General features: G+C 36.2%; 1 protein-coding gene across 1 annotated transcript in view; it reads left to right on the top strand.

Moving 5' to 3' along the window:
• The window catches only part of LOC116424242 (discoidin domain-containing receptor 2), a 281,595-nt gene that overhangs the window by 115,804 nt on the left and 142,615 nt on the right, over positions 1 to 23,176 (top strand). The window contains exon 3 of the mRNA XM_031970366.2: positions 11,174 to 11,352. Coding sequence (XP_031826226.1) covers positions 11,253 to 11,352 — 100 coding nt within the window. The 5' untranslated portion in view covers positions 11,174 to 11,252. The remainder of the gene's footprint in view (positions 1 to 11,173; positions 11,353 to 23,176) is intronic.

The following is a 23,176-nucleotide window of genomic DNA, read 5'->3' as shown; positions in this document are numbered from 1 at the left end:
GCAGAGTTGTGACGAAGATTTCGAATGAACAATTCGACTTTAATAAATGTAAATATTGTTTTTCTACTTCAATTCGAAATACAACATGTGTAAGAATTTCTTTTAACGTAGAAGCACTTCTTCTTGTATCGAATTATTACGGATAATGTAACTACTATAATAAGGTAAAGGATTAATAATAATTGAAGAACACTCAATTATTTTCTCACGTAATCTTTCTTACGCGATTTTTGAAGTTTTGTAATATTTTATATGGCTTTACAGATCTAAAAATTAAATTAAACGAACACACGTATAGTATATTTGCATTTAACTGTTCTGCATGGTAATGTGTAGGTACTAAATGAAAAAGCCATCTAAAATAGAGAACTTTTCCGTACAGCAGTATTTTTACATCTAATTTTTTGAAATAGATAAATAAAATATAAATAAAAAAGTTGCAATATGTTAAGAAAATATGTAAAATCGTTTCCTTATCCTCATGATTGTCTTGCGTGAAGCGTATTGCAATATGTGAAGTTAACTAAAAAAAATATTTCTCTGGTACTAGGTTTTCCTTTTATCGAAATATTGTAATGACGTTGAAGTACTTTAATTTAATAATTTTTAATGTTATGTATTAAATACATAGAATAAAATTTGTTTTTTAAAAAATATTTAGCTCAGAGGCCTGCTTATTGAACATCTGCCTTAGATTACGACTTGAATTATTTAATTTATTACTTACGAATATTATGCATATGTGACATTTAAAATTATATATGTATTTTAAATATAGAAAAGATAGGAAATATTTTGTAGCTCATTTTTACAATTATGCGTTTATGAATATCTAAAATGAAGAGAAGAATATTTAAACTTTTGAATATTTTCAATTTAAGGAACAGACTTTATTTTCTGTTCGCGTTTGAAACAATACAGCGATTTTGTCTTCATTGCTGAAGAAGCAAGACGTGAATCAAATTTATGATTGTCATCGCTGGTTTCATCCCCGCAACGGACCAAGCTATTTGCCGCGTAAATATTTGAAGAAAGCTACGTTTTCCGGATGAAATTCTGCTAAAGCCCGTGTCGCAGACACGGAACAGCTTTTCTTTTTGGACGAGAGCACACGAAATTCTGGGCGGAATGGATTGGAGTCGTCGAAGCGTGCTTTCGAACAGAACACGAGGATCATGTCGAGGATCAAACCGCAAACTCGCCTTGATCCGTCGACGCTTTTTTGCTCGTTGTAAAATTCTCCGTCTGCGTCACGAGACTTCTGACATCGTTACGATAAGACGTCGCCGTTAAGAAGGTAAAAAATGGAAATCGCAGAAAATTTTCTTGAGAAGCTCCTTGATATAGTACAATTTCAAGTTTTGTCTATCCACGAATGAAGTAAACGAAGGCACAAAGGTTTTAAAGAATGTTTTAACATGTTTGCAACTGTGATTGAAAATATCAGAAGAGAATAAATATTCTTCGCTATTTATAAACTGTAGAATATTGTAATAATAAATAACGGCGTAGGTATAATGGAAATATTATAAAACTTGTAAAATAATATCACGAAACATTGATATCTTCTATTTTTCTGCATAAAAGAGATGATAATAGAAGTGACCGAAAATTTTCATCCCTCTCTGGATATAATGAAACACTTTCACTAGCTACTGTTTCGTTCTCACAGTTCGTGTCTTGCGATAAACAAAAACAATTACTGCGACATTAATATTTTCATTAATTGAACACTGCCATTTCGTATTATGAATTGTCACATTTCTTATTTTGCAAGTGAACAAAACTAACTTCTCCGACATTTTAATATATTACAAAATATTAATATTTTACTTAATTAAAAATAATTGCTCTATACTGTTCTTTCCGCTACCGACTTTTACATCGAATATACAATATTGTTCAACATATTTTAATAAAACATCTGCTAATACGTAATTTCATATAAACAACATAAAATACAAATAAAATAGAATTCATTCAAATCTCATTTATTTATTCGGCGATCTTTTCTTCGCTAAACGTAACACAATCGCTACGAAACCCGAAATTTTTCAAAAGAACTAGAAGACACCATAAAATGCAATAGTACAAAATGGCACCAATATAATTTAATAAATGTATAGCAAAATTTAAATGTGTTGCCATTCAATTCTCCTTAAAAATCGGCACGAACTTTCCGGACAACCCAATATATTACCGCGCGACTAAAGAAGAATGTTTAGCGATGAGCGTCAAATTACCAACAAGCCATGGCTGAAAGATTCGCGGCTGAAAGGGGAAAGTTAATAGCGGGAAGGTTAGTTCAATTATCAAAATGAATTCTTAACGGCCGGTCGATCGAGAAACCCGATCGGATCGGAACGGCGTGGAAACGTCCATAAACGGCCAGTCGTTTTTTCACGGGACGAAATCGACACGAGAAATTCTGTCGGGCGCGTCGTGATTCCAGAAAACACTCCGGCCGCGCCCACGCGTTACAAGCACCGCCAGTTCGAAAACGGATCTTCCGCCCCGGGCGTTTTACGGATAATTAACTGACATTAACGTCCCGGCCCGGACAGTCTACGCTGCTCGTATATCTCTCTCGCGGTGGCCGCGCGCATATTTTTGAGCCCGATAAGAATCACTTTTCCACCATCGTTGCCGTCTATTTTTCACTCTTTTGTTTCCCTTGCCCTGCTCCCGCACCCACCGGGTTTCGATGACGCGGCAGATACACCAATCTCACGGTTGCATCTTGTTGCAGAGATCTCGAAACCGTACCATCGCGTCGTCAGCTTTTCTCGAGCCATCCGTGTAATTAAGGTCAACGCGACGATCCATTGGTAACCACTTCGTTTTATCGGGGCCGTGTTTTTCTAACGGTTCTCGAATGGGCGATCTCTGAGCCACAATGATCGAAATGGTTTTTTCAAATATTTATAATAGTTTGGCGTGACAATAATGATTACAGCATCTAATGGTAGCCGGTAGTTAACCTGTAGTAACTTGATAAGGACATGAATTAATTTTACTCTCTGCACATTGTATAAATTGCATTGCTTCATGGTTACATTTACATTTAAGCGAAGTTAATCTTACTTTAATTTTTATACTATTTTATAGGAAAGATACGAACAAAAGTATTAAGAAATTGTTGTATGCACAAGCTTGAACCGTACTCTTGGCTCCAATTCAAAAGAATACATTGAGTAGTAATGAACAAGAAACCTTAAGTAGTCGCTAAACTGTAGATGACCGATAAGAAAGTTGCTTTTAAAGCAGCGTGTATTTAACTTATGTAAACTAAATTTTATATACAATTATAACTAAAGTGGAGACAACTACCGTTAAAAATCCGGTTAGTTTGAAGCATGTAATACTTGTATAAAAGACGAGTATTTTCTTTTTGACTGTTACGGATAATCATATTTTTATTTTTGTCTACCTGCATCGATCACCTCGAAAGCTGTACGCCGTGGCAATTTTATCACGACATCGATTACGCTTCGTCGCCCGTTGCGATGATGTATGGTTCGCGCACCGTGTCCGTTTAATTGCGGATAATAGGAAGTTCGATGAAGCTGTAGAGCAACTTTGGCAGCTTTTATACGCTGCTTGATATAATTATATCAGAGAATTCGTCGAACGATTATTTTACTTTTCTGTTCCACTGCGCCTAACGACTGTAATTACCGGCGAGAGAACGGTGAAAATTGATATTTTTATGTAGGTACATCAATTATTTTCTGTCATATTATAATTAGCATTTTTGTCCAATTCATATTTTATGATGCATCTCGGTTACATATTTTAATTTGATGTCAAGAACGATATAAAGAATATTAATTTGAGATACCGTTTTACAAGAGCACTGTAATAAATTATAACTGTAAAATTATAACTATAGAAAAGAAAATTATAATAAAATAACAATTACAGAGAGAAAATTGTAGTGATGTAATACTGATATTCTAAAATTAAAATATTAATTTTTAGATATTTATTATATTGAATTGTTATTACGCACTGCACTTCTAATATGAATATATTTTCTTTTCTTCCTTCGATAGAAATACAATATTAAATTTATTAAAAGGTACTCAATTACTTTATGGTATACTTAATAATAGATATTGAATTTTGGATGTTTCATTTATTCATTACCGATTTATGTATTAGCAATGTGTGAGTATTAATTCTCCATTATGCGAATATTCAAACATAGAACAGTGATATTAATTATTAATTTGTAATATTGTGATGCATTACTGATTGAGAATCGGACAGACAGAGGAGTGAGCGCATTACAAATGCAATACCACTTACAATTAGACCATTTAATTAAGATCTTGTACACTTTGCGACGGGAGAGCACTTACACAAAATTGAGGGCAAACAAAGCAAATTATACGAACTAACAAGACGATTAGTTACTATAACCATTCCAATTGAATTCTCTTACCGGTGTCAAGTGTCTAATTAGCTCCGCCAGTTGTTACCTGGTAAGCATGATTCAACTATCAACCATCGGCTAATGAAATTTAATTCAGCTTTGGAGAGGTCTACAATAAAATGAAGAACGTGTAAACCTGTAAGGCATATTTACTATATAAAGATAATTAAATACATAAGTGAACATAAGGCCATATTTTATTAACAATATGCGCAGTCACATATTTTAGAGCGTGCCAGATATAATCAAGAAGGATAAAATATCTTATATTAGATATGTATACGCATCTATAAATAGACAACATTGTCTGAGTTATAGATCATAAGTGAATAATGTATTACGACAAAAAGATTCGTTTAAATTCAGAGCACATTGAAAAAACAAATAACTTCTATAAACTGCGATGTTTTAAAACATAGTAGAATATTTCACTTGGCCAATGTGTATATCCAAAAACAAAAGAAATGTAAATTAAGAAATGGTTATTTAAAAAATTCTTCTATTCGAAAAGAATCTATTCTAAATAATAATAAATATGCACTTACTCTCTTGTCGTACAATTAGTACGTATATTAAATCTCACTCTTTATAAAGGTCAAAAATTAAATTTAATAAGTAAACATTACTGTCTGTTTCGAATGAAAATTAAATTTTATCTTTCCGCTATTAGTATTTAACCTTTGGAATAAAAACAGAATTCTCGTGTTATTAACACTTAAGTACCTAGTCACGCATTAATGCGTGTTTTTGTTTATTGTTTACTTATTTAGTGCTTGTTTTTTCTCATGAAGTCAAACACTAAATTACAAAACAATGTACAGTTATGAAATCCAACACTTAATGTCATGATGATTTTCAATTTCTAAGAATGGATTTAGACCATGAAACATTTTGTGACAACTTGGACACCCCAAGTGATATTGAAGATAATGTTAGTGAATATGAAGATATATCTGAGGAAAAGGACGATTTTGATATACTAAAGAGGTTTCGTGCGATGCAGATATGTACCTTCATATAGGGAGTCAGATGAAGACGTTGACGTTGTTATGGACTTACATATTTACGCCTATTTCTACAATTTTACTGTAAAAACCACAAAATTGTCTATACTATTTAAATCGATTTGTTTTCAGCTAATCAAAAATGGAATTAATTTTCACTAAATGATTTCATAAAACGTGCGGTATTTATAGCGTGTTTGAAACCCCAAATTTCCAAGTGCTTAAGTGTTAATATATTTTTAAGAAGAATACAGCCCTAATGAGTTCAGTTTCTAAAGAAGACAAGCGATTAAAACTTATAAACTCAAATAAACATTTCCAACTTCGAAAGCCGCACCGACAATTAACAAGTACTAACAACTCCAAAATCCTTTTCAGACCATCATGACACTCGGGCCGCTGCAAAATTACCGGACATTATTCAGCGAAAAAAAGAGAGAGCTCGGCTGAAATCGATGTATCCGATACTTATCAAACCCCTATCATTTGCTAAGCAGCTTGTACCGGGTCGCCCTAGCCTCCTCTATCAGATCCCCAGAAACAAGCGGCCCCAGCCGTGCATTGTTTGATAAAGTCTCAGGCTGGCGGATTATAACTAATGGGACACCGGTAGGGAGACAAATCGTTGGGGCCCTAGGCTCGCAGGCGCGCGCATGGTGCCCGGCACCGCACGATCGGGAATCTTTAGCCGCGGACGGGCGCGACCGCCGTCAATAAAATATGCATGCACGCCCGCGAATCCGTGTAGATACCGGTGCTTTACATCCCACGAGACGTTGTACGCGTAGACGTTTCGCGTGTATTAATCTGCATAAACTCATTGCTATGCAAACGAAGAGATTCGACGTCGAACTAGAATATCACGGGGAGCCTTCGCGGCTTACAACCGCGGCTTAACGGAGCTCTTACCTTCTCGGGGCTACGCGCAAACCCCCTAGCCCCCTTTCTCACCGCGGTAACGTGCATATGTGGACGCGAAACATATAAACATGTATACCAGTCGCTATACAGGGTGGGCCACGTAACGCTCGGATTGCCACTGCCACGTTTCAGCCATTCCACGTTAAATCAAATGGAATTCGCTGAATGGCCAGAGACGTTCTTCAATTCGCAGGGTTTGTTTTGTTCCCTAAGAAATTTAACTTGATGCTACGCAGTTTTACGGATGGAAACCCCTGCTGAAATTTATGAAGAGCTAACATATGATGAATTAGTGTATTCACGACAGATAGCATTGAATCCTTGAATTCGTTAATATGAATCTTTTTTGAGTTATTCGTATAGTAAAAATAAAAACTGTTGGCATTACAGCATGCATAATAGTATTAATATTCAATGAAGGATTTACTTGAATAAAGAAAATTACTGTACTAATATTTCATAGTTATATCTACTTTGAACGTCTTGATCATATTGATCGTCAATAAGCTGATCCCATTAACATAAAGTATCTGACCATATGTCGTAAAATCATTTACCTAATTGTATACGTGCTTCTGTGTAATTGTTGAAAGAACGTGTAAATAATTTGGTATGCCAGATGTTCAAAATGGTGACCAGTCAGAATTATCCAATAATCGCAGCGACTATTTGCACTGCCCCAATTGCTTAATCCAACAAGTCACTTATTTTACGCGCAGAATGTAGGCACTGAAAATGCTGCGCATTTAATGAGCGTAACGTTGTTTGCGTATTTTGTTTGACTTAATGTCCCATCAATGAAATGTGTACAAATTATTCCATTATCCACAATGACGCAGCAAAAGTTAATTAATCAAAATATTTCCTCAGAAATCCTATTTTAATCACTGAATTTTCTATGGACAAATGCAACATATTTCTTAAAATATTTTAAAATATGTTCATTTTATAGTCTTCTTAATGTCCATGATTTTCAGTGACTTTAAATGACCTGATCATTGAAATCATCTCAGAAAGTGTTGAAACGGAAGGTATTTAAAAGTTATTTGTTCCAATAAGCAAACTAGACCTTCCAATTTCCTAAGAAAATTCGCTTGATTAACACTTTGACTGGCATGTCACCGAAATTCGAAAAGTTCTTGAATAGATGCTAAAATTAATTAAAAAAAATATTTAATTAATTTCTCCCAACGAGGTATTGAACGGACCGTATTCTATCGGGTTTATGAGACGTAAAAAAGCTAGAATAGTAGTCGCTTTGAAGAACTTTTCCTTTCCAGTTTCTGTTTTGTTAAAGAAGTTGCTTCAATCGTAGAAGTTATTTGACAAAAGCCAATTCGACAGTCAACGTGTCGAAAACTCCACCCGTCACGTAACAGTTACCACTATCAAACCACCATTATCTCGATCATTGTTCTTTATCCCTAGAACTATAGGAGTTATTCATGTGGCTTGTCTTAGCCGACTCACCCTGTAGATACGCGTATAAACGCGGTGTATATTGTCCGGGCGTAGCGATCGTAAAACGGACCTCCTTCGTCGCGTCGATGGAATAATAATTGCGAAAGCCCGGGGTATCGCGGAGGCGAAACGGGCCACCGTAAACGACCGAGGCAAAACCCATGTGTCCCACCTGCCTCTCACGACCATGGTAATCCCTCGCCGTCCTGGGGAGATGAAAAGAAAACAATCGATGAATAATTTCGCTATCGAAACGTTGGGTCCGAACGAAACAGCGACCGAGAAAGGAAGAGAGAAAGAGAGAGAGAGGAGACGGTGACGGGAAATTGATTCGAATGTTTCGCGCCGTATCTAGGTCTCTCACTCTCTGTTCCCCTCTCCAGCACCCCTTCAATGGATATAACGTCGAGATAACGTTCTTTTTCGCGAGCAGCGCGAACGATGAATTGAAAAATTTGCATAACCTGGAATCACGAAGCGGGGGCTGATCAAGTGTCGAGCCACCCCTTTGACCGTGTTCCCACTCCGTCCTAAACCAAATTCATCGTTCTCCACGGACGTTGTTCGAGCCACGTAGAAAGTTCATCCGAGCCGACGATGGACGTAATAGCAGCCGGTTGAAATACACTTTGTTTGATCAGCAATCGAGGCTGACGTGCCTCGCCGTTGTAACGAGTCTCCCGGCCGGAGCTGAAAGAATTTTCAAAGAGAGAACGCGGCGGGACCTCGCGCGGGGTAAAGTGCACGGCCAGGCGCCCTATAAACTGTGGATTTTCCGCGCGCTGTGCTGGCCGTACGTTCCTGCATGTATGTTTAATGCAAGCACGCGAGGCCTACGACCGGGCGACTTCTTACTACCGTTCGCCATTACTTATTCACTTCCGGTGCAATTACCGCGGCGTACTCCATCAAAGTCCGGACACGGGAATCGCAACTTTCTTACAACCGCCCGATCCCCTCTTCGAAGCATATACGTGTACCGCGCGGCACGTTCACACCGACACGCCACGTTGCCTTTACTCGTACGAGCGAGCAACATTGTTGAGTTTATGAATTTATAGACGTTATCTACAATGTACTTGGCAATCGAGAAGGTGTTCGCATTTTCTCGCGCCACTCCCGTCAATATGTAGGGTAATTGGACGTGATTTCTTCGATGATTAAGTTAATGAGCATTAGCATGAATCTTTATTATTTCTGACGGTATGCTTGGTTAATAAATAATCGTGGAAAAAGCGAAGTCTTTTAAAAATCTGTTTCAGAGACTTTTTATTTGAACTTAAAGTAACCCCGTGTCATTTTGATTTTATTAAAAGACTAATAACATTAACTTTTTAGATATTCGTTTGGACAATCATTCCTGATAATTATTAAGAATCGTATCGTTTACCTTTCGTACTCCGTTCATCGGCAGTGATAGCATTAACATGGTTTTGATGGTAATTTTTAAGTATTAAAATACCTTGGAAGGGACCAGTTGATTGTAAATCAAGATTGACTGTATTGAAAAAACAATTGTTTAATGCTCAAAACTACCAATATTCGACAAGACAAGATAAAAGTAACACGCTTTGTCGTATATTCTGCGATTCATCGATCATATGATTCTCGTATTATTTGAGAAATTCTGCGTCCTGACATTGAACAATTAGAAAGGTATCTATATCGTTTCAATGACACGCTGTCTGGCGGGAAATAGAAATGGATTGGCTGACATGGACGGAACGGCCGCAGGGAAACCTTTGGGGAGCTTTTTAAAACCGTGGTTTTTCGAATTGATCCCAGTTATTTCCACTCTCTTTTTTTCCTGTTCATAAATCTTTTTTTTCTATCGACAACGTAGGCGTTCTGTTTCCATTCTCCGCGCAATTGCGTATAACGCCGACGCAAACTCGACCAAATTGAATGAAACAAAGGATTCAACTTCGCCGGACTGCGGCATACTCGCTCGAAATTACTTTGCCGAATTCATGGCGCCTCATCTGCCGCGGCATCTTCCTTTCAACAGGCGACGAATTAATACAGACGGAAATTTAAATCTCACCGAAACTTTATTCTTCTTTCAATCTTTCATTCAACTTAAATCGAATAACTTCGTAAATTAAATGAAAACGCTCGCGGAGCACACGCACTGTTATCGTTCATCGGGAACACGGCGAAGTTGCCCGCAACGTTAACGTCGTTCACTTTAATTTTACAAACCGCGCGATACAGTTCCGCTCGATTTAAAAATGTACTTCTTTCAAATGGAATTTACTTCTGCCTTCTTGTGATAACTGTTTCCAATCATAGCATGAACTATCTAGAATAAGGTTTGTATTTGAAGGAACAACAATTGAAGCGGAACGTAAAATCATCTTGCATTTAGTAGCAGTGGACTGTAACGTCGACCCAATGATCAAATAAATGAATATACCTTTAGAAAACGTCTAGATTCTGTAACTGATATTTAAAACATGCGAGAGAAGAAAATTGAGAGGTAAGTTGAAATACTTATCATGCGCATACTCGAACAGAAGTTTTAAAGTTAACGATTACATTTGGGTTCTTGTACTGAGAAAGTTCATTGTTCAATGAAAAATATAGGAATAGAAGTAAATGAATTTAACGTTTAAAAAGTTCCATGTGACAAATAATAAAATTAGGAAGTCCTTTCATTTCTTGTCAAATCAATCTGCAAACTTTGAATAAAAGATAAACTGCAAGTTCTTAGTACATCATTTACCAGCCGACATGCGGAGACTCTAAACTGGACTATCGCTAGTAAGTAAACTGAATGTTGTAAAAAATCAAGTCTACTAACGAATAATGACAAGTTTTCATTCTTATAAGCGAATTACAGGAAAGTTAAATTAAGCAAAACTTTATGTTCCACGGTAATATTTTCCATATATGAAAACCACCAAAATCTATACTAAATTCTATCGAACTTAGTGCATTTTTACGTTTCAACTACTTCTATATGCCACAAATGCATAAGAAACCACATTTTATAACCACAGATAATGTCACTGCCGTTCGAAAAAATTGAAACGAAGTAACACAGAATGATTTCATAAGTAACAGAAATCGGTGTCTCGCCAATTATTTGCCATGGAAAAAACAAGCCGGAAAAAAGGAAAGGTAACGGAAGTAACTCAGCGCCGAGCGGAAGAGTATTGCCGTTCATTTTGATTTTAACGAAGTCGTCGAACATGTCAGGGCCCTGTATCGTCTCGCGAACAGGAGAGCTTCGACAAGGAACATTCGACGGAACGAGTCCGACCCTCTTGAAAACCCTCTTGCTCGTTCCGCCCTCCCGACTATCGTTAGCGGTGGCGTAACGGTCGCGTTTCCTTTTTTGTTTCAGGTTGACGAGGCAGAAATGGCACGAGCGGAGTCACGGTGAGAAAAGGGCGAGGGTGAAGCCCTCGCGCGAGCCGGCAGCCATGGCGGAAAGCTTCGGTTTCTTCGCCGGGGGGGCGATACCTGCCGTCCGTCTTTCGCTTTTTCTCGCTTTGGCCGGCACGACGCGCGCCGTAGACCTCTGTAAGTACATCTAAGCTGTAATCTGCCGGGGCTTTATAGTTTTCATCGAGGAACTTCCTCTTATAACTTATTAACGGCCGACACGGCGCACCATGGTGAACTGCTTGACCACGGCGGACGAACTTTCGATCCGAAATTGACTTTGGCCCCGCACGGAAAAGCTGGATTTACGTCCCCGCCCACGTTCTACTCGCTTGCCACCGTTTCGCACCGTCAAATTGGAAACTTTTAGCCGAAAGTTGTATTTAAACAACGTTTCACGACGAAAACGCGCGGAGACCGAAGGGCCGGCTCATGCGAACCGGTAATACGATCGAGTAATAGTACCACGTTCCCAGGCTACATGCATCGGCGACACACGGTTTTGTTTGATAGAAATTACTTTGCGGTGATCGACGAACTTTCGGTGTAAAATTGAATCGGCTCGCCCTGTGGCGGTCTCAGTTTGTTTCGAACCGTCTGCGGTGAATCGGGAATAATAGGGCGTTTCCCGGCGATTCGGGTTATTGTCCTAAATTTGGGGAATAAAGCTCTCATGTCAGTTAATGATCTTTTTTTTAATAATTATCGAGTTTTATAAATTAAATGTTATGATACGACACACATGAATTTGATTAAGTTTAAGGAGCGCGTCAATTTCACACGTATTGTATTTTATAAACACTATTTAGTGTATGTTCATGTCGACTTTGATGCAATTATACCAGTTTGTACTTCAATTATGTAATTTTAAACCTCTATCTTCTAAACTCCGAATGAACAAACATGAATTTTCCTAGGAACAGAATAAACCGTACACTAAATATCCGCAAACCTAGTGTTAAATTTGCTGTAACAGAGTTTTTACCCTTTTATTTTTACATTTTTCATTTCCATGTGGATTATCATACAGATTTCGTTTTCTGAAAATTTTTCTACAATTTTATTTTCTTATTGCAATTCATCAACATACGTAAAAATTGCTATACGTGGAATATTATGCTATCGTCAATTGTTATTAACGCGTAATAAGAAACAACTGAAAGTATTAACATAGTTTTTACAAACCTTACATTATCATACAAATATGTTTTTCAAAAATGTTTTCGTTTCATGGATCTTAAGTGACACACGAGGCAAAATATATTCGAACAATATTTACTGTCCAGAAGTGGCTTCGATTTTTCAACGTTATATCAGTTAAATATAATGTAATACTGACTTGTATAATATTTACACAACCGCGACCCAATTTCAAAATTCTGTTTTCACAGAAAATACACAAGAAGGTAGAATAAACTTCGTTACTCGGGTATACGCGCCGGGGCCTTAATCTCGCGAAACTTTGATTAAAAATTAACCATAACTGGTTCTGTTGAAATGGAATACGGTACAGCTTCGCGCCTCGGCAATTCCTAGCCTCCTCCCTCGGTTCCCAGCGTTATTCAAAGATAGAGAAAGGGAAGCATTCAAAGCGTAGAGAAAATTCCTCTTTGCGACAAAGAAGATTGGTTTACCCATCTTGAGACAAGGCCGCCGGAATTTAATGGGTCAATAAACGTCCGAGTAAATTTCCCTCGGCGGACGTTTAGCAAGCTACTCTTATCGAACGTCTGACCTATGATCAGGTTTCCTACGGCTCGTACGAAAAACCGACATGCATCGATTTGCATGTCGGAGTGGCTTAGTCAGCATCCACCGAGCCCGTTAGTTTCGCTAAACGATCTGTCGCCGTCAGCCGCGTTACTTTTCGATATAACGAGTTCACTCGTCAGAAGTATCGGAATTGTTTGGAGACCTCAGCGAATGACCTGCTACCTCGGAATCCAATTCCAGGATCGTCGATGCACGATTGAGAAAGTTTCCCTTAAAATTGAAATGAAATATCCGTTATCTACTCTTCCGTTAGATCATCCCGTAAATTCCTGTCGATTTGCAAATTGAAGTTCAGATCGATATTTAATAATGACCCCTGTGTTCTGGAGAGGAAAGTAATTGACCTGCTTCTTTATCAGTTTTGTTTTCTGTGTTCTTAATTGAACCATTGTGTTCACGCTGTAAAGGTTTTCCGAATTTCTGGAAAGACGCTATTGTATAATAACGGATAGTTTCATTTATAACAGATGAAAAGGGAAGTATTTTCCTTGCATAGAATAATTGTCTATCATGATACTTCACGTTTATCAATTATAACAGGGATTCACTTACCTAATCCACACCAACTTAATACTTAAACGCCTGGCAATTCCAAGGTATAATACACGTCAAATACCGGATCTTTTATAGAATCGTTTAGAAAATTAACCGTTTGGCTGCTGGCGGATTTTTTCGGACATATGCCAAAACTGTGGCACTAATTGCGCGTGTATGGGAAAAAATGGAAAACACTTTTCATACAATAAACTCACTTATATTGCATTGCAACAACAAAAATTTTAAAAAATACCATTTATTTACTTAAATTTGTTTTAATTCATTTTGTGAATAAAATTAGTAAAAACGCAGTCTTGGCATAACAAAAAAGGAGCGCTGTCGCACTCTTCGCAATTGTGGCAAAACACAAGAGGAGCGCCATAGCACTCCTCAACAATCAAACGGTTAAGGTAAATCTTTAGATCTCTGTCCTCCTCGCCGATTTCAATGATTTTAAAATATGTTGCCAGGGACGTTATTCTGGATAACTTTTTCCTACAGACATAACAGGCGGTCTCTTTCAGTTTTTAAGATATTCGCAAAAATATGTCCTAGAAAAGGGGTTGTTATAACTATTCAGATAAAGATCTTTGATGATATTCACGTCGATATATATTGTTAAAGTTATTCTGTGTCTAGCATTTTTAATTTTTCGGCAGTGATCGTTGGTTCAAAAGTTATAAAGCATTAAAGTTTGACATTACGCTCAAATCTTTCGACTTCATTTCTTGGTGTGTACATATTAGTACACATTATGCACACATGAGTTCCATTCAGATAACAAATATTGGTATCAGTGGGGCTAGCTTTTTCGAAATGATAATGCAGGAGGAGGGGTGTAGTCAATGTTATCATTTCATAATTGCAAAGATCTTTCGAATCTGATAAGATTATTGGCAAGTATGAAGCCACCCGTGCCCTAAAAAAACTGTCCGCACTAATACTGTCTAATTATCTGAATGAAACAAATTTCGATGTACATATTATACGAAACAACTCCAATGAGTGAAAAAAAATTACAATACGGCGCGTATTTTTCTGTATAACTCGAGAACTGAAAGAGATCGGCCATTGTGTGTATAGCAAAAACTTATTCAGAATGACATTATAAGGTTGTTTTGATCAGCGTGGAGATCACGCCCAGACATTTATCACATACTTTTGCTTGTGATTCGAAAACCGAGCCCGTCCATTGTATGTATAAGAAAAAGTTGTTTAGTATGATATCCTTTGCAACATATTTAAAGCTCATTGAAATCGGTGAAGAGAATACACAACTAAACATTTATTAAAATATTTTACTTCATGTAAATTTCATTACTTCAATTAAATCATATCATTACTTCAATTAAATTTCAGTAATTTTTACGTTTAAAGTTATATGACGCGTGATACACGTACTGTTACTAACGTATCACATCACTCTTGTTTTATCTGTGTCTTTTCTTAAGAATATGTATTAATAAAAAGGGGCCATTCGGGTTACATTAGTACTGCTGATCAATTTTTTAAAATTTCGTTCACGTCACTTCATTCTTTATAAAAGGGTAACACACATTTCTAATAAATGTTCCATGATTAAAAGATTTACCGTTTTGCAATTTGGAATATGTGTTACTATAAAGCAGTAATTATCAAATATTTTTAAATACCCTACATCATTTCTTGCAAGATAGGTTGTAGAGCTTAAAGTACTGATAATGAGAAATGTTTTATTCAATAATGCTTGAATAGTATATTATACGTTACAACATTTAGTTCGTAAATTCGTATCTTTTGTGAAAGTTTTATGTCATTTGTTCATTATCATGATGAAAAACAAGTTTCTATTTAATAATTTTACGTTCCTCCCTCCTACTTTTCTGAAATAAGCAAACTATCTTTACTAGATTACGCTGTAAAAAATGCAAATTATATTTAGATCTTGCAGATTTATAGCAGACCTAAAATTTAATTGACCTTACTAATTTAATTAATTTTACTGCTCTTTTAATAATGGAAGCGTGTATTTCATTTTACTTTGAAGAGGCACTAATATTATTAATTTACGTCAGAAATATGAATAAAATAGAGGAAAATATGAAGGTGAAAATATAATTAAATTATTTTTTATTTCTCGTTAACATATAATTAATAAAAAAAAGTAAACATATTAACTCGATACACATTAAAAAAACACTTTTTTAATGCCTTCTTGTAATATTATCTGTTATAAATTCTGAACCATGCCACGAATCGGAACTTTTTCTTTGAAAAGGCTACCATTTAAAATGTTCCATGATATATAAAGTACAAATATTTCTGTAGATTAATAAAGATTTTTATAGATTTCGTCCAAATGAGAATAAAAAAGATGTCGTTAGTCTATTAATGGTTATATCACATTGCGCATAAAATGGAAATCCTATGAAACTTAAAGAAATATGTTACTGTATTTAATTTTTTAGAATCAAAAACGCCATAAATGCATAAAATCTTCAATCTAACAACGTAAATCACAATGTAAATGGAACGACTATATAATACTCCCCACCGGCCATTAATTTCAATCTCATCGACAACACCATTCAAATTTCACGCGAGAACTTCCCGGAACTCGAGTCGATCAGCCTGGAAGACCAGGCGAGCGACGGGGAGAAACGAAAATCAAAGAACGATATCGCCATAATTTCGGTCTCGTTGACCGACCGTTCATTGAAAACGCTTTTTCATTAATGAAAACGCTATCGCTGGCGCTATATCAAATACCTGCTCCTAATTGCGATATAAATTTCCCGACGAGCTCCCGCGAAAGAAGTGTCCCCGTTTCGCCCCCATTCATCGCGGCGTCAATAGAGCGGAAGTAATTAATGATGTTTTTCTTGAAACGAACACGGTAACTCGGCCGGAAAGGGTGGCTTGTTGAAAGAGACGCCAGACGTCGTCGTCGAGTCAGGGGTGTCGTGCGAGCTGGGGATCGCCGTCTTAACGTTGTTCTTGGTCTGGATTGAACCAGGAACTTTTATCGAAACACTCTCGCGCCAATGGGGATACTTTGTTCCCACCATGTCGTAATTTCCGTATTTATTGACTAATCGGTCAAATTCGAAAGAAAAGCATTATTATTGCTTATAGAGGCATCAATGCCAACACTTTTTATTGATATGCAAATATGGTATATCTAAATATATAACACATTCTAAATTTTCACAAATATAATCAATTTTAAACCATTGTATTTTACAAATATGTAAAACTTAATTACTTAACATGCAGTAGTACAGTAATATATCATGTTATATAAATCAAAATTTAAATTTTAGTACTCAATAGGGTAACTTTCTTGTTTATCATTTGCTTTAATCGTTTTAGCATACTAAATATCATTTTTTTAAGATATTTTATATTTGTTTTTTCCCGTTCATCTTACAATCTCTGTTTCTTTTTTATTCCTTATTCTTCTGTTTAAATTATCCCATAAACTCTGTATAGGGTTAAGATCAAGGGACTGAAGAGGAGGGTGAAAAACTTTTGGACAGTTATATAGTAGATATTCTTGTACGATCCTTGCTTTATGCTTCGGATCGTTGTCCTGGTAGAATTTGAAGTTTTTTTTAATACCCATATTAACTGCATTTGATACTAAATTTTCTTTTAAAATAGGCAAATTCTTGTTTTTCTTCGCGATGTCTTCAATAAAGACAAGTTTTCCTACTTCTGTGCTGGATATGTACCCCCAGACCATAATATATCCTCCATCATGTTTGAATGTAGCTCGCAAATTTGTTGGATTTAAAGCTTCATTTCGCTTACGCCACGCCATATGCTATCCATCCAAACCAGATATATTGAATTTAGATTCGTCAACGAAAATGACGTCATTCCACCATGACTCTTCTTCCGAAATTATTTCTTTTCCGGAAGTTAAACGTTTCTTTTTATTTACTTCACTGATGTACGGTTCCTTTATTGCCACTCTCCCATTATAACAATTTTATTTAAGTAGTTGAACTGTTTATGCATTTACAAAATTCCCGCTTTCTTCTCGAAGTTGAGCTGCTAATGCACAAGTACTTAGTCATGGGTTTTCTTCTATTTTCCAAATAATCTTCAGCTTTTTTCTTTTATTTATTTTTTTGAGTCGACCACTTTGCCGAAGCGATTAAATTCTGTCTTCATTCGTAAATCTATTAACGATATATGTCACTGCACTTTTTTAAAGATTAAGCATAACAGCGATTTTTCGATACAATTTTTTTCGGGATTAAAAATTACAAATTGGCGAATATTAAATGAAATGTTTTTACATTCACCAGACATTTTGATGATAAACAGCAATATAATAAGTACATAAACTGTACGGTAGGACTGATTACTTCATACTAACTTCGATGTGTCGCATTTATAACTAAAGCTACTCTCCGAAACATACATTTCTTCGAAATATTCACGTAAATAAATTGCAAAACAATATTAACCCCTTGGCCTATGATTTCTTTCTCAACTCTGATCGATACGGCTACTTTGTCATTAATAATTTATTTGAAAAATAGAAAAATTCGAAGCATATGTTATGCCTATATTTCCTTTCAAGTATAATAGTTGTTTACAGAGGAATAATATTTCCTTTGAATTCGAATGAACTGAGCAATATATATATATATATTTATTGAATCATGTTGAAAATCTTCACCACGAGTCTCACTCGTTATTGTAGGGCAAGAGGTTAACTATACGAATATTTTTGTAACGCGAAAAATTTCTATGATTTCATTTAATTTATAACATTATGGTACTACAACAAGTTAGATAATTAAGTTGTGTAGATTGGTAAAGTACAATAAATATTCTATTGAAAGAAATAAGTTTGAGTTGATTTATTTCATAATTATAAAGATATGGGCGGTTAAAGTTAAGCATATCCTAGTGTCCATATAATTTTGTGATTCACTGTATAAATAACAGGGATGATTTGCAACCCTAAACCCGATTTTCGATTTGGTCCTTGATCCATGACTCAGTACATAACTTTTCCGTATTATGCTTAACACTAAACCTACCGATCAGTTAAATTGCCTTTGTGCAATTCCTCTATTGAAACTTCAAGAGTGCGACTATCGAAACGTTAATTCATTTATAATCAAGTTTACGTATTGCTAAATGAATTTCTTTAATGATTTCTCAGAGAAACATCTGCTATTTTTTTAATAATTGCAAAATGAAAAAATCAGGGATAGGTCATTTTGACCCATCTGATAATTTTAGTGTTAAAAGTTTTCGCAGCAGTATAGTATTATTATTATAGAATATATAAGGATACTAGGATGTTCAGAGTTATATATTGCGCAGCTCTCACGTCCGGAGTCAACCCTGAAAACTAAAAGTGCACAGGGATAAGGGTAATCGATCGCACGCTGCATCTCGGGCTTCCTAGGAAACATATTAGCCGACACATTATATTGCATAATACTTTCTCTGATTAGAAATTCCTTTACCTAATTGCACTGCAAAGTTACGAATTCGTCAAGTTCGGAATCGGAAATCGGAATATATTTATGTGTCGACAAACTTTCGGGATCCCGACCCAACCCGAACAAAATTTCTGACCTGAGCCTGCAATTTCGGGTACCCATACATGCCTGATAGATAATTACAATTGGACAATTCTGTTGAATGTTATAAAGCCTGTCTATTAAAGTGACCACCGGGAGTCAAAAGGTTAATCATTTTTAACGAAAATCATACCGGTTTTTGGAGGCAATGCGAGAGGTCGCGCTCTTCAGCGGAAAGATCGCGGAGCCGGTCGGTTATCCGCGCCTCCGAACCGTTATTCAGGATCGATTTACGAGCGCGATATCTCACCGGTGGCTCGTTAGGTCGGACGTGCCGACAAAGGAAGCGGATCCTACCGGAGAACGAGCCAAGTTTACCCCGCGTCGGGGGTCCGAGAAGTTCCATGAGGGTCGTGAGAATTCCGGGGGTGCGAGACGCCGTGCGATATATTGAGGCTTCATTAATAATAATAGCGCGCCGTGTTTGATTCTCGGCCGCCTCCCTTTGTCTTACCCTTCGACGGCTTATCTTCACAGTGATTATTATTGATTTTTACTGATACACTCCTCTCCATAGATTTATCATCCCCTCGGCGAATTATTAATCACAGTTCGCGTGGAGTTTGCGCGGGGTGAATCGAAATGGGGGATATAACTGGGCGGGATGATGATATTGTGTGAAACAATAAATTGCGAACGTAGGACCACGGTTTTTGTGGTGGGCTTGGTTTCTGGGAAAATTGAATTTCAGTGTCCATTGATCGTGTTCTTTTAGTCTCTTTTCTCTCTCGTTTGTAATTTATTTGCTGTCTAGTCTCGCAGGAATTACTTTATTATGAATAATCTTCTAGTAGGAAAAAAATTGCGTAATTTTTGTGGACACATGTTTAGTGGGAAAGTTTTATATTTTCATGCGTAAAATAGTGCAGTAGAACGCCGATTATCCGAACTAATTGGAAGCCAAATCCGTCCGGATAAACTTTCCAGATTGAGAGGACCAATCCCGTTTGAAGGGACCAAATTTGTAAACATGTCATAAATCAATCAGGAATTAAACGGTTTTTCAGATGTACTCTTACCCTTTTTGTATGCGTTCAATAATATTTTATATATCTTTCAACTTTACCACTATTGTGCTTTTTTTCGCATTTATGATACGAATGAAATATAGTCATATATATTAAACTCGGACAGGATGATAATTATAATCGAAAGTCGGATAATTGGTATTCGGATAAATGTATTTTGCTTTAAGTCACGTGTACTGAGAGATATTTATCTTCATAATATTTAATTTACAGTCTTTTCACGTGTCGAGTTCGATATTATTGTACTATAGACAGTGATTTAATCTGTCTGCATAGTGGATCTGTCTATTAATAATCGTTTCTACGTCAAAGAAATTATACTTGAAGATATTGATTTTCTTTTTATTGATTTCAGTATTTTCCTACTATCAATGTATATAAGAATATTTTGAAACGCGAATAACATTATATGATTCTTGTAACAACTTCCATTATTTGCAATACTTTCAATTCAGTAAACAATAATGAAATCAAAATTTAAATAAAATCTGCATCAGATTTTAGTTTTTGTTTCATATAGTATACAAAATTCACAATAATAACTTACATAAACAAGTTCAGGTTTAGCCACGAAGTCTCACTGCTTAAAGAAAGATTATAGACTTGTGATTCGAAAGAATTGAATTTCCTTTCTCTTTTTCTACTATAGATAACATAAGGTACATAAGGAATTGAAAACTGTCTTTTGAAGATTTATTTGGGTATCGATCTCCTGAAAGATAAACACGTTAAGCACAGTATTAAATGGGGCGGCACTTTCGACAGCATTCTGTATTAGTCCAATTGTGCAGCAAGTTGCCCCATTCCCCTTGTCCGAAACACAGACCGATGTTCTTCTCGGGACAAATTCGCAGTCCGTAGGAATTTCATCTTACGATGATAACGTTCCACGCTCGAAATCCACCGGCAGAATTACGACGGAGGATTCGTCCAAGAATGGTACAAACTTTTACTGATATTAATGGCCACCTACATGCCCATTCTGTTTCTCGATGGCTTAGCAAGGATTCCTTCCGTTATAAGCTCGAATTCCCTGCCATTAATTCTCGCGGAGTCTCTGGCTACTCGAGGCAGAAGCCTGCAACCTCCCATCATGGTGTTCCGGTACACCTGCACTCGATATCCGGCATTAGGCTCTATCGTTATTTGCCGCGTATCCCCGTCCATTCTGTTGAACGACGCCCCAGCAAATTTTACCGATCCGTATTTTAGTTGGTAATAGAACTTCGATATGCATAAATTACAATCGACACGGGCCGCGCAACCGACCCCGACCGCGATCGCACTACCCTTCCTCGATAATAGAACCGTTCTTGCGGGCGGACCGGGCCATCTCGGAGGATTCAATACGTTCTTCGTTGCACGTGCTCGAAATAATGCGAACCCTGTTGCGTGCATCCAGTGGTGGTCAATGTCGATATTTTTCATAATTGAAATACCTGATAATTGAATTAAAACATCGAATACATCTGTTGAATACATAAACCAATGACACGAATACTTTGGCATTTTGTATTTTATCATTTCATGAGATATTAAATACTTTCGTAATTTGTTTTCACTATCTGAAATTTAGTTTAATAAACGAATTAATAAGCCAATGTTCATATGATGCAAGAAATAAATGTATAACCTATCACGTCAGATTTCCTGTATCATGTTACCATTAAACTATGACACATAGCTATGCGACATGAACGAGTCGATTTCGATGCCGGTTTATGATCCGTTATGATACAATTCTTATGCATCCTTATGATATTTTATGAAACGTTGTGACACCGTAAAACATACGACAAGGATTTCGAACACTTTATAAAAAGACGACCCCGAAGCACGGGTTCAGAGAAATAGAGAGTTCATGTTTTAAAACATTTCTGTTTAAAACGCTCTCTGCGGCATCTCGGTCGTGACAAAGAACACCAGTGTCGGCAAGTTTTACATGTACTCAGTTTTAGAACATAAATAAATGAAAGTATTCATCATGTGGTTAGATAGCAGCTACAAAATTCTAATATATTTAGTATAAAATACAGTAACCTTCAGATAGAACGGTACTTGTTACACCGTTTCTTTAAAATCTACGTTCTAATAATTCTTAATAGCAGTAGTTTACGTTGTTAATTAAAATCTTGCACAATTAAGAAGATACATTCTGAAGTTGTACTATAATCTGCACTGTAATTACAGCAGAAATTTAACCTTATCACTATTAAAATACACACTCGAATAATACGGAACCAATTAATCGTGTTATTTGAGGATTGACTGTACGTACATTTATTGGTTGCGTGCTGTCATCTCGCTATCTAACAATACCAAATACACATGCCTACTATAACCAGCGAAAAATTGAAATTAACAAAAATCCATTGGGAATTAGATATTGCACATGTTACTTACCATTCGTCTCCGTCTACACAGTGGCCTATCCCACAAATGCTTTAAAAATGAATATAAGATGCGAAAATTATTAGTAAATGCATTGAGCCTGAAAATAAAATATTTTTTCGTCGTGGAATCATTCTTGCGTAAAAGATACAGGACAATTACGTAATGTCATGGAAGATAATTTTAATGAAATATTTTATATAAATTCTGCGTGACAAATTCCATTTTATAGCAAACGACGATAACTATCGCACGCTATTGCCTAGCATGATTCCACGATTGTACATTGGCTAACGATTCGCTTTTAACTTATTCCTTCTCACTGTTCGCTGTTCATCTCGTTGATACGATTATGGGCGGATAATACGATTATATAGGATTATATGATGCAGCACGATTATAGAGAAGGAATATTAGATTTTTCCATTGAATTGATGATCATATGCTGATTTTATTTATCGACGGTTCGTATTAATTTTAAGATAGACATAGAAGCTCTGTTATTTTAACATAAATTGTTTCATTTTTTTATAAGAAGATTATTATTCTGTTCTGCAGAACTTGAAGTTATGTAATATCCTCTAATAAATTGATACACCTATGCAGTGGAATCATAAGTAAATTTTGTTTTTTAAACCAGAA

The sequence above is a fragment of the Nomia melanderi genome, chromosome 7, assembly GCF_051020985.1.
Source record: "Nomia melanderi isolate GNS246 chromosome 7, iyNomMela1, whole genome shotgun sequence".
Taxonomy (NCBI): domain Eukaryota; kingdom Metazoa; phylum Arthropoda; class Insecta; order Hymenoptera; family Halictidae; genus Nomia; species Nomia melanderi.
The sequence above is the reverse complement of the archived record's forward strand: the minus strand, read 5'-3'. Positions and strand labels throughout refer to the sequence as shown.